Below are 17,105 nucleotides of genomic sequence, written 5' to 3'. Positions count from 1 at the left end.
GATTTATGGATAGCAAATATCTATATTTAGGGAATTTTCTTAGTTTATTATCAGATACGGTGTTGAAAATTCCATAGACATAATTAATATTATAATCATAGAGTAATAAATAATAATAATATGGAAAATGAAAAATAACTATGTTATCATCTTTACGATTACGTCATAAAGATGATAATGCTTATCAACATGTTGTTATCATAACTAAAATCTCTCCTCTTATTTTATTTATTATTATAATTTATTAGTGAATACGTGTAAAATACCAATATGAAAATAATATATCATTCAGTATTTAAGTCAGTAATATTAAACATTTAAACAAAATAATAAAATATTAATTATTGTAAATGAAAAATAAAGGCTGTGAAAATAATAACTAATTTATCAAACTCTTGTGAACTTCTGAACTAACTAACTACCTATTTGGATATAAAATAATATGCAACAACATAATGGTTTGTCTATTTAACTATTTGAAATAAATCACTCACAATTTGTTCTGTACTGTTTAAAATGGAAAATTCTAATTCTTCTTCAGCTGCACAAGTACAATCTAACAATTTGGATACACAACAGAACAATGATAGTGAAGTAGTTAAACCAAACCAGATATTAAATGGAACTCAAGTATTACCTGATGATAGGCAATTTCATCCTAGTAAAACTATGCATGAAATGACACCAGGCCCAAAAAAATATCAAAATATTAAAAAGTCACCTGATAAAGAACCAAAATTTGTTCCCTATGAGCCTTACAAGGCAGCAGTTCGTTCAATAGTCCCAGAGTTAGGTAAACCTTCAGCAGCCATATTTAAAAGAAGACTGTCGACTGCATCTAATTGCAGTAAAGTATCGAATGTAACTGAAGATAAAGAAGATGTGATAAGTATGCTGACTCAAGAAAAACAAGTAAAGAAATTGATATTACTTTATACATAATATTTTCAGCAATTAATTGATATTACATGCATCTTTAAATTTTATTATAGAATCTAGAAGAAGAGATCGATAAACTTAACATACAGTTAGCTAATATGGATCTCCAAATGGGCTCGCAGGCACAAGTTAATAACGAACTTAAAAGTATGCTTGTTGCATCTATTGGTGAAGACATCGAAGCCAAAATACAAATGTTGACCGAGGATAAAGTATTATTGGCACACAAATTGCTCAATTTTACAGGAGCATTAGCTGGTCGACAAGATCAATTAGAAACAGTAGCTGGAGAACGAGATGTGTTACGGAGTAAATTTTTAGCTGGCAGGTAATGTTATAAAATACCACCTTTTAACTATCTATATATATTTATTTAAATTAAATAATATTTTTATAGTTTAATAATAGAAGATTTATCTAAGTGGAAGACATTTCTGTGTGACCGGGTAGATAAATTAGAAGCTTCATTACTAACAGTACTGGACGAAAATCGAAAAAATAGACATCTACTAAAATCGGCACATGAGTATGTTGAAAATGAAATGTATGAAGGATTTAATGTCTTAATTAAGTTATTATGATTTAGGAATTTGAAGATATTACAAAATTACTATAAACTTGAAGTATCGAATAAACAAAAACTACTAGATAGTACTACTATAGCTGAAGATATCAACAGGATATCATTATTACTTAGAAAACATTTATTAACCCCTCAAATTCAAGAACTCCAAGTACATGCTGCTATCCACCAGACGCAAGCTGAATCTCAAGCTCAACAAGTATGTGTATCTAAATTAAGTTTGCTCATAACATAAATGGACCTTAGGATAAAAAATGTCGGGTTAAAAAAGTATGGTCATATAGACCAAAAAATTTAATTATTTACTAAGTATCAAACAATTTGACAAATATCATGACAATACGAGAGATATATACCTAAAATACTATAATGTGTTATGAAATAATATTTTATTATTTTGATAAAGTTATTGGATATTAATTTAAGAAAAACATTACAATTTCTTACTTATTATCAATACTCAATAGCCATTGCTTTTTCTAAGTAATAATGTTAAAGAATTGCACATGTCACCAATTTATAGTATACCACTAGAAACACTCACTAAAAAATATTCATTTTTATCGAATAATCATTCAATTGTTTAAAAATTTTAATGTTTAAAATCAAATTTAATGTAAAATTAGCTTTAGAATCAAAATTTCATAAAGTTATCTAATCAATTTCAATTTAATTGCAAAACAAATTTAAATATATTTTCAAATTTTTATCAAATTAATAGTTTTGTTTGTACAATGAAAATAATATTGTTATGTTTTATATCAAAAAACAGTCTGTATCAAATTCCCTTAGTAGAATTAATAATTTAATAATTTTGATCGTATTTTACACAGCGCATTTATGCCCTATTAATAAGTTATAAAATTTAAATTTGAATTATTATTTAATATAAACAAATAATCTGCTTTATAATACTGTTGATATAGGTAAGGTACTAATGTAAATTGTGTTCAATGACAATTGACAGTTAATTAGAGGTAATTAATATTTACATATTTAAATATTGGTGACAAAGTAGTAAGTACTGTTCGAACCATGTTCAGAAAAGAAATTATTTGAGAATGTGCTTTTTTATAGACATGGGACAATGATTTTGATTGAGTTTAATAGAATTAATTTTGTGGGGCTGGATTTAATATCAGAGGAAATTGACTTATGATCAACCTTACATAGGTAAAAGCAAGAACATTATCTGTGTTTGTTCATTGGTTTTTTTATGATATTTTATTAATTTATAACTCACTAGTCCTAAGCAGCTTGAATGAGGAATTACATAATACAATTTGTGGGATTAAAATGTACCCCTGTGGGTAAGGGTGATACAAATTAATAGCATTTCATAAGAATACTACATTAGTCCATTATTTTTACAACAGTCGGTTATTTGATATAAACTATGCAAAACATGTTTTCAAGTGTGCATCTAGGTTTCAAACTCTGCAAGATATGCCCAAATGTTCTTTAGTATTTTAGTATTTAGAATAAGCCCTGCCAATAGTAATATAATGCAGTTTTAATCTATTTTGTTTATGAAAATTAATAAATAATTAACTCGTTTTAATGATATTATAATTTTTTCGGCTTACTGCGTAAACACACTGTTTTATGATGAAATTATTATTTACTGTAGACATATTCCATTCATCAAGGTGTATGTGCAAGTCTAGATGAGATCAAATAATAGTTTTGTGAATAATTATTTATTATTATAATACAATTAAAACTTACCATAAACATATATTTATTTTAATTATATTATATACTTGCTGCCCCCTCCCAGCCTTGCCATTGTCAACAGAAAAAATATCATTATGATTGAGCATTGAGGTAGTTTTTTGTGTGAAAATAGTTTTGGTATAAAAATACTTATATTAACTTCTGATAAATAATTATATACATAAAACTTATTTGTATCAAACTAAAAATTGCTTACTATAAATTTAATAGTTGTATATAGTATAAGTGAAAATTTAATTATTTAAATTTTTTAATTGACTATATTATAATTATATTATTATGTCACTATATTATAGTTATAATGTAAATTGTCATTAAAAATTAAAATCAATTGTAGACATCTTTAAGGGAGCTCCAGTCGGTCTTGTTGTAAGGAAATGAATATAGGCAATATAACATGATGACATTATGACTTGTAAGTGTGTGCAAAGTAAACGAAGATTAGTAAGTTTAATTTGTAATCGTTTACGGTCAATATTTCCTAGAAACGTCCAGAATTATAACAGTAATACCGCCCAGTAGGTCGGTCGTTATTTATATTCGCCGTCAATTGACTTACGCACACACAGGCATTGACGGAGATTTTAAATTATGATCAAATTTTTTCATTTAAAATAAGCAGTTTTTAGACCAATAAGCTGGACAAAACTGGAGGAATTTGGTTTGACAAATTTTAATTTTGAAAACGAATTATGAATGATTAACAAGTTTACTAGGCTTTGCCAGAGGCGATTTTTAATATTCCAATTATTGTTAGTGTTATGATGAATAATATATATACAAAAGTATCATATTTTTATTCTTGGATATCACAGCTGAAAAAATAAATATTCAATTCTGTTTTCAAAAATAAAATCCGTCAAACCAAATTCCTTCAGTTTTGTCTAACTTATTGGTTAAAGTCATTTTTTTTCATAGATTGGAGTCCCTTAATAATAATAATAATATTTTATATTCTTTAATACAACACTTTAATTTTTTGTTTTAGATATTGATACAGAAAATGCCTAGAGAAAAAATGAATAATGTTGATGCAACATGTAATGCCATAATGGAAGCATCACAAGCATTAGAGTCTAATATTCAATTATGTTGTGGTCATTGTACTGGAACTGTTAAACTTATTTAAAAAACATTATTGTGTCTACCAAATTTAAAAAAATGTTTAAAATGTTTAAATATTTTATCACTTGTTTTATAAGCTAGAATAAAAAATGTATAATTATTTATGTTGATGTTTAAAATTAAATTAACTTTTTTTATACACATAATATGTTGTTTTATCAAATAGGCTATGGAACAAAATATATAATATTATTAATTATTATGGCATAACTTGAAAACTGTTAAAATATAAATATTTGTTATGAAATTTTTTGTGTGTGAATATGACTTATATTAATTAAAAGAAACTAACAAAATATATTTTTAACTCGAAAGTAAAAAATTGTGTAGGTTTACTTAAAATCCATATTTAGGTAATTTCAGGAGTACCATGTAGCGATGCAAACAAGAATATGTACACATGGCCAGTTTTTTGAAAAAATCAATCAAAAATGAATGACTATAGAACTTGAAATTGTCAAAAAATTATTAATTATAATTCATATTCTGTTTCACATAATTTAAAAGGAATAGATTTATTGGTAGAATCAATAATTACCCAATTCTCAGGATAATCACTAATTAAGCCAACAACAGGCATCTTCTTATTTTTTTTTTCATATTTTCCTGCTGTTGATTCTTGTTCTTTTTAAAGTAGATATATCACAAGTATTACTTTGAATAAAATTTGAAATTTTTGTGTCGATGTCCGTAGAAGATAATATTTATTTTATCGCATGTTTAAAAAGAAAATTTCAAAAAAATTTTAACAATGTAGAAATAATAGAAGACTCAAACTACTAATTAAATACAAAATACTAAACTGAACGTAAGTATCTAATTTATGTCCAATATATACTTAACTAAAAGCAAAAGCCCGAAAATTGAAAAGGCAAAACAAAATACAAATACCTACCTACCAATGAAAGTGCTTACGATAGAATTAAAATCCATATTTGTTTTCGTGTCATACAGCTTACATAGCATACTATTAATAGGTCAAGGTTTATTTCATATAATACGTCACCACATTGATACAAATTTATAAAAAGAAAAAAAACATTGAGATTAAAATCCCCCCCCTCCTGAAATATTACCGCTGCAAGACTGTGCTTACTTTGCTTATTGGCTATAATACCACTTTATTATTATAGCAACTTGACAGAAAATAATGATCCAGCAATTAGGAAGGAAAATTTTGTATTAGATATTTTTTAATGGGAGTGCAATTACTAATCTTGTAAACTCAAATGATTTTATATTGAAAAAAAAGGTAAAAATTTCCATAAGTACAAATAAAAATTATTACAAAGAAAATCAAAGAAAATATAACCCTAACACAAAATTAACAAACTGATTAGAGTTGAATTGCAGATGATTGTAATGATTTGATACTTTTAAGCTATAAAGCTGATTCATAAATGTGTATACAAACAAATTTCAAAAACAATAAAAAATAACATTTATTATTGATACTTAAATACTTGAAGTTATAGACATTAGACATAATGTATTTATATTTTAATATCTATATCAATGTTTCATTTAGTGATTATAATATTAAATTGACATACAAATATGAGGTGAGTGAAAATGGAACACAATATTTATCACAGATCAGTATTAAAAAAAAAAAAAATACATCAACTATAGTTAAAACAGTAAATAACAAAAAGTTATATATTTAAAGGTTCAAGTAGTTCTGATACATTTTTTGAAATGTTAGGTTTGTTAAACATTGATGAACAGCAAATCTGAAAATTAAATATCAATATAAAATGTTTATTTGTGATAATGTACAATGAAAATAAACACAATAATATATTAATATGTACCTTTATCGTAGGTAGTCGAGCATTGTCAGATTTATACTCGTATTCATCTACATACAATGATTGTAAATATATCCATACAAAATCGGAATGCTCTGCATACAGTTTTCTGTAGAATTCTTTAGATATTTTCTATAGTAAATTAACAATATTTATTATTTTCAATATTCAGTTATTACATTTAAGCAATAATAAAATTAAATACCTGCAATTCGATTGGTTGGTCTTTTTCTAAATAATGTGCAACAGAATTGGACACATCATACATATCTTTCTCTAAAAAATTCAAATTTAGGACAAAATCTGCTAAACCACTCAATATGGTATATTGCATTTTATATTTGTGGCTTGTAAAGTAAACACTTCCTTTTAAAACATTATTACTTTCCTTTGCGCTAGACGCCAAGCGTTCTATTATAGTTGGCAAAACTTGCCTAGAAATTTTTAAAAATCCCACGTCAGTATTGATATAGTGTTTATTTTTTTTTAACCTACTTGAGTGAACGGGAACGAATAAAGTCTTTGGCTGTGGATGCCATTGTAGTCAACACGTTGAATGCTTCGCGAAATACTATATCATCAGTATTGTTATTAAATTTTGTACACAGTGGTGACCATATTTTATGAACCATTGGCAACAATTGATTCTCATAGTTAGATATTACATTTAAACCTTCATTAAGGATCTATAAGAACAATCATATTCATTATCTCACAAAATCTATTTATTTATAATGAATAAAATACTTGTAATGGAAGAGAATTGTGTTTTGATGGTAAATAATGCAATACGCGTTTCATTATAGAGAGGACCATTTGTATGTAAGGTGGTAATGGTTTTTTATTATCTTCATCATCTTCATCAATGGTTTCATTGTTTTCACTGAAATTAAAATTCTTTAATTTAATTCTAAAAGTTATTAAAGAAAAACAATGTAAATAATTATACCACGGTGCATTGCTATTGATCTCGTTTTCCCAATATTCATCATCCAAATTATTTTCCGAATCCAAGGTCATAATTTTGTGATACCCCAAAATATTTTCTATTACACAGTTACTTGAAGATTTTGATTTTTCTATATGGTCAGTTATTGGGGTACATTTTTGGTCCCGTTTTCTTACACACATCACGAATATATGAAACACTTTCATGAAAGAATGCATATTTTCTGTACGATGAACATCACAACTCTGAACAAGAACCTATAAATTATGGAATTTAATAAACATTTAAACATTTATTGAAATAAACATTTTTCCAACTTACTTCAGTAACCATCGTGTGGAAAGATTGTAGAAGATCATCACTGCCGTTTAGATTCATCACCACTTTTAAAGCATTTAATACTTCTGGGTGTTTACTAAGGGACCATAGCTTGTTAGTGAAATGATGAGATAAATAATCAGAATTTTTTATAACAAGATCAATTGGATTGCTGTATCCACCAGAGTGAGCAAGTAATGTTATTGCTCTTTGACCTAGTATGAAAATTGTGTAAATAATCTAGTTAATTTACAAAGAATCAAAATATTACCAGCTAATGAAATAGGGCCATGTTCAGAGCCAACACGTTCTAATATGGGATATAAACAGTGAATTAGGCATAATTGTTGTTGAGTCACAGGGAGTGATGAAACCAATTTAGCTAGTCCCTCGGTCATGAGACAAACTTGTACTACATTTTTTTGTGCGTCAGCTATATTTGTTGTAGAATCATTTTCAATACTAGTAGGCAAATACCAAACATCACATTCTAGGTACAAATCTATTACATCCCTCACAATACTGTAATGGCACTCTCCATCGTCTATAACAAATAAAATCAAGGTTATAATAAAATAATAAAATATGCAATTTAAGATAGATACCTACTTTCCGACAGAATCATATTCATTAATAGTGTTATCTCTTTTCGATACATTATTTTTGATTCAAATAAATCCATTAAATATCGACCAATAAAATTACAGTCACCATACAACCCAATTAATTTACAAATACATTCTATCTTATATAATGCTGAAGTATCGTTAAAATGTATTAATTGCTTCCAAGGTACATTTATGGACATTTCATTAGTTATAATTTGTATACAATTTAGATCTAATTGAAAAAAAAACACAACAATCAATTAAATCTTGTTTAAAAAATTTAATTTTTAGGCAATTAAAATAAAACAAATATTTTCACGATTCATTATTAACAGTAGTTGCATTTAAACAATTACTGCTATGTGAGATAATAAATTACCACCATTAGTCATTATGACTTATAAATACAGTTTACAATGAATAATAATAACAAATTATAGTAGTTCGCAATTGGAAAATGGCCAATTTTATGAGAATATTGCTTTAAATTCTAACATCTATTTATTCAAAATAGGTATATAGAAATTATATTTAAAAACTATAAATACAACACATTATAAATTACCTCTAATTGATGACTCTTCTAATAAGGTAATTGTTTTATATTCTAGCTCTAATATTTGAATTAGGACTGTTGTTAAACGGTCAAGATGAGCATATGAATTAAGCACTCGTGATAAATGGGTCTTTCCAAAAAGTTTTATATATCCGCACAATAAAGATAATTCAGTTTTTTGTTTAATATAATCTAAAAAAATATATAATAATTAACTATGGAACAATGTATAAGGTTTAAGTTGAAGCTAATATCTTACTAGATGTTCTAATAAACCGCGGGATTCTAGACAATAAAATATAGAAACTTTCCTCTAGTAATTCTAAAAGAGATTTCTTATTTTGTCCATCAAATATTTTATGTAATTTATCTACAGACTCATTAGCCAGTTTTTCAACTTCTGGTTGTTCATCATCAGATAAAACAATTAATGTCTCAATTAAATTTGTGATTGAAGATTTCATAGAACTAATAAAATACATAATATCACAGGATTTAATAAAAGTATCATGAATACTATTTAATTTACAAGCTAAAACATAAAGATTAGGAAAAGCTAATTGTTTAACAGTGAACCAGTGAAGTGGTTTTTATTGCGTAGAAAAACCTCAACACTTTTGTAGGTACAAATTTAAACTTGTTAGGGTTCCGCAGTAAAAAACGGAACCCTTATAGATTTGTCATGTCCGTCCGGATGTCACAGCGACTTTTCTCTGAAACTATAAGAACTATACTGTTGAAACTTGGTAAGTAGATGTATTCTGTGAACCGCATTAAGATTTTCACACAAAAATAGAAAAAAAAAATTTTGGAGTTTCCCATACTTACTACTTAGAACTGAAACTCAAAAATTTTTTTTCATCCAACCCATTGTGGGATATCTATGGATAGGTCTTCAAAAATGATATTGAGGTTTCTAATATCATATTTTTCCAAACTAAATAGTTTGTACAAAAGACACTTCCAAAGTGGTAAAATGTGTCCCCACCCCCCATAACTTCTAAAAAAACTTTCACCGAAAATTGATTTGAACGAGATCTAGTAAGTAGTTTTTTTTTAATAAATAAATAAGTAAATAAGTAAATAATATTTATAATTCGCGCGGGGCGTGGCTTGATCGGATCAGAGTGCGGAGCGTGCGGGGGGGGGCAGGTTCCCGACTGCGCTTATCTGAAAGGGCAATATTATTATAATATTAGAAAAGACTTCTGCTCGAGCTGGTGGAAGGGCCAAAGTTTGTACCGACTGAAAGAAATGACTTATTATATATGTTAATTGCTGCTACGGAGCCCTTTATGTTCGAGTCCGACTCGCACTTGGCCCCTTTTTTTTTTGCTTAATTTCAATCAGCAGTACAAAAAATTAGAACAGAATAACATAGTTTATAAAAAGTAAAACTATGAAAAGCTTATTAAAGTATTAATGCTGAAGATATATATTATATTTTCCATTATGTATTTGTTTACCTTGTACATTTACTCAGCAATACATCACAAGAACTAACCAATTGAAGTCTAACTCTCCAGTGTTGGTGCTCCCTTGTCTTAACCATATGTGTGGCAACTAGATTAAAATTTGTACGGTTTTCTTGAATCCAATCATTTAATATTTTCTTGTCATCGTTTTTAACATTACTAATTGATTCTCCAAAATATGTATTACAATCTTCTATCACATGATCATCACAAATTATTAAAGAAGTAATTGTGCTCCACAAATTTAAAGCAGCCTTGAAAATATTTACAAGATATATAGACTATCAAGAGAAACTAACTAATAGTTAATATCTTACCACCGTTATGGAATGGTGCTGAATATCTGTAGCATTAACTATGATACTACTAACAGATAAAACACCAGGTACAAATTTAATTAATCTTTGAATAATTTTAAGTCGAATATTAGAATCAATGTTTTTATCCCAAATTGATGATAGGATTCCAATGCATTTTAAGGCTTCCACTCTATAAAATTTTAAAAATAAGCAAATTAGTTATTAGACAAATTTACAAAAGGTTTAATCAGACAATTTAAAACAATTATATTTTAAATCAAAGTGAAGCCATTAAGTTGTTAAATTGCCAATACCTATATACCTTATATGCTTTTATTGATTTTAATTGTGTTGATAAAGTTAAGTTATATCTCAAATAATTTAAATAATATAATATAACAAATTAAATGTTAATTAGATACATTTACTAATATTAGTATTTATAAATAAATGGATCATAAATAATTGTTGAAAGGTGGATACATACAGTGTTGGGTAGCAACGTAACGGAAATAACGCGTTACTATAACGGGGTTACTTTGCTTGTAACGCATTATGTAATTTCATTAGAATTTTATCCAAGTAACGAAAATGTAATGGAAATTACTTTTGATAAGTAATTTCTATAAAATAACGCGTTACAGTTTCAAATTATTAAGTACCTTTATATTGCCAAAAAAAAAATATATACATAATGCGGGTATTATTATGTTTACCAATCAATCTTATAAATTTATATATTTAATTTTAACTCGCCATAATTCAGTTTTCAATTGTTTTGACATTTGACATGTCCAATTGCACGGTTATTCACGAGAAAAGTTATTATTTAATTTGATTCCTCTAAATAGGTACCTAAGTACCTTTGCAGAACGTTTCCTATGATATCTATTATAGCGTGGACTAATGAGTTATATACGCTCCTATTAACTATGCAGGTTTTATAAATAATTTAGTGTTGTACAAAAACTATTCAATTTGAAAATACTTATTAGTTATTGCTATATTTAGAATTTACATTAGAATACCTATAACATTTTATTTCTGATAATTAAATAGAATCAAAATATTTATACATTACGTCGTTATAAATCCTATCATTTCACATTTGACATTTATAAGAAACAGTTTATTTTTATAATTGTATAAGTTATTATTATATTCTATATTTATTATGATTTTATTTTCACAAACATAATATTAATAACACAAATACAAGATTGAATGCTATTATTCCTTATTTGGTGTCAGTTGATAAGTTGACACTCTACAAATAGGTATAGGTATAGGTATAGGTATAGGTATAGGTATAGGTTTATGTTGTCAGTTTGTGACACAAATACATAATATACTTAACTATATAATGATTAATTAGTATTGATAAGTAGCTACAATTAATTAGTACTATTTTTTAATAGTCATAACTCATAAGTAATTACTATTGTAATATTGTTATGCAAATATGAATTAACTGTACATCTTTTTTTGTACACATTTTTTATATTATACCTTTTTACCATAGGTAATGTATTTTTTATAAAAAGTTACATTATTGCCTGCAGAATGATAATTGCCAAGAAATTTGAAAAAAAAAAAAATATTTATTTTTTTTTTGTAATGAGAAAGTAATGAGTTACTTTTTTATTTAAAAAGTAAAGTAATTTCACTACAATTTTATTTGAGTAACGAGTTAAGTAACTTTATTACTTTTTAAAAGTAACTTATCCAACACTGGATACATATTATATAGATAGTATACTGGACCAGATTACCATAATAAATTATTAGGCTATTAAATAAATGCATTTAGTAAGTTTAATGTAAGTATAATAAAACGTTCAAACCTTAGAATATTCATTTTTTCATTTTTTACAATTATTGTGCAAATATATATCAAATAACCAACATGTTTGCAATCAACTTCACTAAACATTTGATTCAATACAACTATATCAGCTTTTTCAATCAATGAGTTAAGAGCAATTATGATTGACAGTTTGATATCTTCGCTTAAATTCACCACTGTAATATAATTCACTAATAACAATTAACTTATAAAATTACATAATATTTAAAAATTCAAACAAACCTTTATCTGATTTTTTTTCATGAGACAACTTTTCCACCAACATTTTATATATTCGCATAAATGTAGGCCACAAACTAATAGATGTTTTTTTCAACAAAGTCGTCAGGACATCCAACACATTTAACGTACAGTTTGATCTAGAAAATGAATTGTATATGATCATTCAATTGAAACAGATATAAATAGAATACAATCATACACACTTGTTAGTTTTTAAATGAATTTCCAGCGGGATCAGTACATACGGTTGAAGTTGTGTTAGAGCATATTCTGGAACCATAACCAATGCATTCTTTAAGAGCTTGGTGTTTACATCATTCGGTTCCGTAATGAAAGCATCACAAGCCGGTTTTAATATGCTGAATGCTTTTTGGAAATGTGCCTTTTCAGTAGACATTTTATCTCGGTAAGTCTATTTGACAAAATGAAACACATACGTTGCCAAAGAGAAACGTACATTAATATACCCTTTGCATTTTAGATGACTGAAGCCAATATTATAATAAAAATATTTTACTTACACACACGAACTAAGATAGTACTATCTTAGTTCGTGCTTATACAGTATCCACGTCTAGATAATATTATGATTAATGACTTTAAAGTGATTACTATAAATTGGTGCCACAGATTTCAATCGAGAAATAGTAGTATTATAATAGAAGTCGGTGTTTACTGTTTAGTATTCCGATTTCGGGCGGTTCGAATTGAATTTGATTATAAACTAGTGGTGTGTAATTCACGAATGAATCAGTTCACTGAATTGATTCACTCAGGTGAATCGAATGAATTGATTCGGTATCTACGAAAGAGTCGATTCACTAGTGAATCACTAGTGGCGACACTGTAATTTGCGCTTTTGAGAGTGAATCAACTTGATACTATAGATAGTAGAATCACTCTACTACAACTCTCCATAGTATTCTATGGAGTGATTCTACTATTGGGGTTCAAAATAATATGTAACTATATTATACTATAGTAAACTAGTACTATAGTACTAACTATACTAATTCAGTAAATGAAAAATATAAATAATTGTTGCAAAACTAGTATTGTATATTTTCCAAATAAATTTACAAAAACATATATTGTCTTCAATCTCATTTTAGTACTCAACAAATCATACTGTTATTTGGTTTTTTATGATTTTATAAATTATAAAAAATAAATAAATATATAAGTAAATATATATAACATATTAACACTATAATACAGAGTGAGAGTGTTTCATAGAATTCATTGAATCACTGAATCATTGAATTGATTCAGTGAATCGATTCATTTTAATGAGCTGAATCACATGAATTAGTTCACTGAAATGAATTGAAAGTACCCATCACTATTATAAACACGATTTAAGATATACCTATATCTTAAATCGTGATTATAAATGAAAAATGATAAAGTGATAAAATTAAGAATTCATGGAAAAAAGCAAACGGAGATTTCATGGAGCAGAAAATTAAACACCGCTCCGTTTCTACGGTCCGCCCGACAATACGATCCGTCTGTCCGTCGATTCATCAGAGCGTCTAATCGCGACCTTCACCGCGGCTATTAGCGATCAGCCTGCTGTTTGATGATTGTCACTTCTATCCATCATTGAGGACAAAATATGTTATTATTGCCAGGATTATAGGACAATACTGAAAATACCAATATCCGTGCAGAGGTGGACTGGCTCCTCCAAAGTGGCCCAATTTGGTCCAAATTGGAATTTTTTTCAAGCGGTCCATCGCCCATAAACCATTGACCATTGTCTATAGACCTTATAAGGTCTTTTTTTTTTTTTGAAACATCGACTGCGGTACCGGAATCATTAGGGATCAAATGTGTAGGTACCGATTATCAGGTATTTTTTCAGGTTGTAGGACACTTTGTACGGTCACCTATAGTCCGCGACACGAAAAGTAGCCGGTGTGTACCGCGACCCGTAGCGGCTTCCCTACCTGTTAGCCATTGGTTCTCAACCTATACCGCATACAGCGCGGGGGTCGCAGTGCCGGGCGACCGCGCGTAATGTCAACCACTGAGGCGAAACGGCCCTTGGTTCGCGATGGTCATCGGCCACTTTTCATGTCACGGACTATAGAAAAAATTAAAACCGTGGACAGTTTGTACTATTTTAGGAGATAACATGGAACAACAGTCAATGTGGCGGTAATTATATAATATCATCATTTCATATAATCAAATTATATTATAATCTATATTCTATAGGTACTACAGTAAAGAGTAATAATTAGTATAGGTACTATCCATTGTATGGACTGGCTATTTTTACGAATTCTATTATTTAATGATCTACTCGGTATTGAATATTCCGATTTTTGTTTTATCTAACTCTCCAATTCCTAAAAACAGGTTTAAAACTAAATATCATAATAATAATATCAATGGAAATTGGAAATCATTATATCAATAACATATACTGGTTTCTGGTAAATACGACAATAATTCCAACGGACAAAACAAAAAGTCGTCCGAGATATTTATAAATTATAATTTATATTGCCGTATTCGTTATAAATACAAGCAAACGTATGAGATTAGAAAATAACATTATCGAAATAAATATGGAAACAGTTTATGGTAGGTACCTATTATACATTTATACTATTACCATTATTCATTGATTTTATTTTAATAATAGACTATTATAATGGTACTAAATAAACTACTTATAATAAGTCCAACTAGGATAGACGACTTACAGTAAAATGTATACTACTGCTAATAATTAATATCTTCTCTAGACTCTAACAAGTTTAGTATAATTTAAAGTTTATAAGTTAACCTATAGGCTATAACTTATAAGTTTCTGCTAACAATGAAATACAATAATAATTTTAAGTTTTATGTTTGCACAGTGCTAAGCGTCTTGGTAAATGTCCGTACAAATCAAAATACTAGGGCAATTGATGAATTATGAATATTATGAGTTAAAAAAAAATTGACTTTTTTAACTGAGGTAAGTTAATTTTATTTTCCATCTTAACTTTTAACTTAACTAGTTAAATTTTATTTTTTTGCTAACTTTTAACTTAACTGAAGGTAATTTAATTTAATTAACTTAACTTCCCACAGTTAATTATTTTCATTAACTTGCCCACCATTTTATAATATTATACTCGAATGACAAACTTAAAAAATGAATTTATAACTCATCGATGCAAATATGCAATTTCCATGACAAAATAGATTCTATATATATATAGAATCTATTTTGTCATGGCAATAATTAAAAAAAAATGTTCCATGGTATCATAGATTAAACATACATAGATAGCCAACGCCGTGTGATCGTTTGGTAATAACTTTCGATCGGAAATGTACCCGAGAATATTAAGTTTGTAGGTACCCGACTCGTTAGAAGCACTAGTCATAGGCGTGCGGCGTGCGCAGACCTCTGAGTCAGGTATGGCTAAATTCAATCTGATCACCCACCACCTAGTCATATGGTCACACAAGAAAAAAATTATAGACATTTTCACTGAAAACATTTATGTGACCCTTTTGTTGGTTACTGGAAAATGTAAACAATCAGTTTTCATTATTTCACACATAGGTACAAAATTCATCAATATTGATTTAAATTTTAACCAAATATAATCTAATAAAACAATTGATTCAAAAACGTTTAAAATATAATATATAATATGTAAAAATTGTCAATTTGCATTAATAGGTATTTATTTATTAATATAAATTATTCATGGTAAATCAACTTTAGGGCTATTAGTTTATGAGATATAAATATTAAAATTTAGATGAACGAAGTAGTGGACATACATTTCGCGGGGCAAGCCTGTACCGCTCAACTACGTTCATCTAAACTTTAAATACTTATAACGCATAGACTACTCGCACTAAATTCGATTTTTATGTATCGAAATACTTAGAAAAATATTCTACTTTGGAATATGAAAGTAAAACTCTGTTGTCAAAAAAAATTTTAAAAAAATAAAAAATAAAATTTTTTGTTAACAAATTTGTTGTTTTGTAAGCGACTCGAAACTAGGTACCTGTGTAAAAAAATATTTTCAAAAACAATTACACTTTTTGAAATAATGAGTGTTCCATTTTAAATAAATCGCCCTGTACAGTCTCTCGGGTAAACACAAATGTTTAAAAACTAAAAGGGCTATACCTACTTTTAATCATGTCTTCGTAAGGTACCCACGTATAAAAAAATCTCAGGTAGAGCTAAAGCCCAATCAGCCCTACCCGTGCGCACGCCTATGGCACTAGTTTATTACCAGCTAAATCGGGTACTGCGGCGGCCGGCGATGCCGCTGTCAGGTGCGTATTGCACTACTGCCTATTAATTGCTATTAGACATTAGTTGATTGAAATAATAGAATAGAAAAATTTCCCAAATCCCAATACGTCATACGGTTATGAATAACAAACAAATCCATATATCTACTTTCAGAAGTAGAATTACGTATATAATTATGTAATACCTATATCGTCAAAGCATTGTATGTCTTGAACTTGAGCAGTCGAGCATAAACATTGTCATTAATTGTCGTATTGTTGTATAATTATTAATAATATTAATATGGCTCGGAGAAATAAATGTGTGTTCTTCAACTGCTTTAGAAGTAAAG

The 17,105-nt window shown here is 27.8% G+C and overlaps 2 protein-coding genes across 4 annotated transcripts; one reads left to right on the top strand and one right to left on the bottom strand.

Moving 5' to 3' along the window:
* The first annotated feature begins 218 nt into the window (after positions 1–218).
* Positions 219–4,680, top strand: LOC100162384 (golgin-45). Of its 2 annotated transcripts, XM_001945312.4 has the most exons (6): positions 219–458; positions 542–912; positions 993–1,267; positions 1,337–1,465; positions 1,526–1,721; positions 4,248–4,680. In XM_001945312.4, exons 1-6 carry the CDS (start codon positions 443–445, stop codon positions 4,386–4,388), a joined length of 1,128 nt encoding a protein of 375 aa, XP_001945347.1. In that variant the 5' UTR covers positions 219–442; the 3' UTR covers positions 4,389–4,680. The 2 variants fall into 2 exon arrangements, with proteins under 2 accessions (XP_001945347.1, XP_008181115.1); XM_008182893.3 differs by having other exon boundaries at positions 302–912.
* Positions 4,681–5,801: 1,121 nt separating this feature from the next.
* Positions 5,802–13,470, bottom strand: LOC100164474 (TELO2-interacting protein 1 homolog). 2 transcript variants are annotated; one of them, XM_029489157.1, is made up of 17 exons: positions 13,011–13,470; positions 12,693–12,901; positions 12,490–12,626; positions 12,245–12,422; positions 10,419–10,590; positions 10,093–10,355; positions 8,886–9,094; positions 8,636–8,818; positions 8,072–8,302; positions 7,734–8,006; positions 7,466–7,677; positions 7,145–7,401; positions 6,943–7,078; positions 6,691–6,881; positions 6,401–6,629; positions 6,199–6,327; positions 5,802–6,117 (listed from the first exon to the last, which is right to left on the bottom strand). In XM_029489157.1, the coding sequence occupies exons 2-17, from the start codon at positions 12,884–12,886 to the stop codon at positions 6,040–6,042; spliced, it is 3,072 nt and encodes a 1,023-aa protein (XP_029345017.1). In that variant the 5' UTR covers positions 12,887–12,901; positions 13,011–13,470; the 3' UTR covers positions 5,802–6,039. The 2 variants fall into 2 exon arrangements, with proteins under 2 accessions (XP_029345017.1, XP_008181116.1); XM_008182894.3 differs by having other exon boundaries at positions 12,693–13,469.
* Between the last annotated feature and the right edge of the window lie 3,635 nt (positions 13,471–17,105).

Source organism: Acyrthosiphon pisum, chromosome A2, assembly GCF_005508785.2.
Source record: "Acyrthosiphon pisum isolate AL4f chromosome A2, pea_aphid_22Mar2018_4r6ur, whole genome shotgun sequence".
NCBI lineage: Eukaryota > Metazoa > Arthropoda > Insecta > Hemiptera > Aphididae > Acyrthosiphon > Acyrthosiphon pisum.
This window is presented reverse-complemented; position numbering and strand designations above follow the sequence as displayed.

Coding starts and splice junctions, on each gene's coding strand:
- LOC100162384 (XM_008182893.3), top strand. CDS start 517: ATGGAAAATTCTAATTCTTCTTCAGCTGCACAAGTACAATCTAACAAT. Junction 913..992: donor TGCTGACTCAAGAAAAACAA/GTAAAGAAATTG, acceptor ATTTTATTATAG/AATCTAGAAGAAGAGATCGA. Junction 1,268..1,336: donor AGTAAATTTTTAGCTGGCAG/GTAATGTTATAA, acceptor ATATTTTTATAG/TTTAATAATAGAAGATTTAT.
- LOC100164474 (XM_029489157.1), bottom strand. CDS start 12,886: ATGTCTACTGAAAAGGCACATTTCCAAAAAGCATTCAGCATATTAAAA. Junction 9,095..10,092: donor TTGCTGAGTAAATGTACAAG/GTAAACAAATAC, acceptor GTATTTTATTAG/TTCTATGAAATCTTCAATCA. Junction 7,402..7,465: donor TCCACACGATGGTTACTGAA/GTAAGTTGGAAA, acceptor CATAATTTATAG/GTTCTTGTTCAGAGTTGTGA.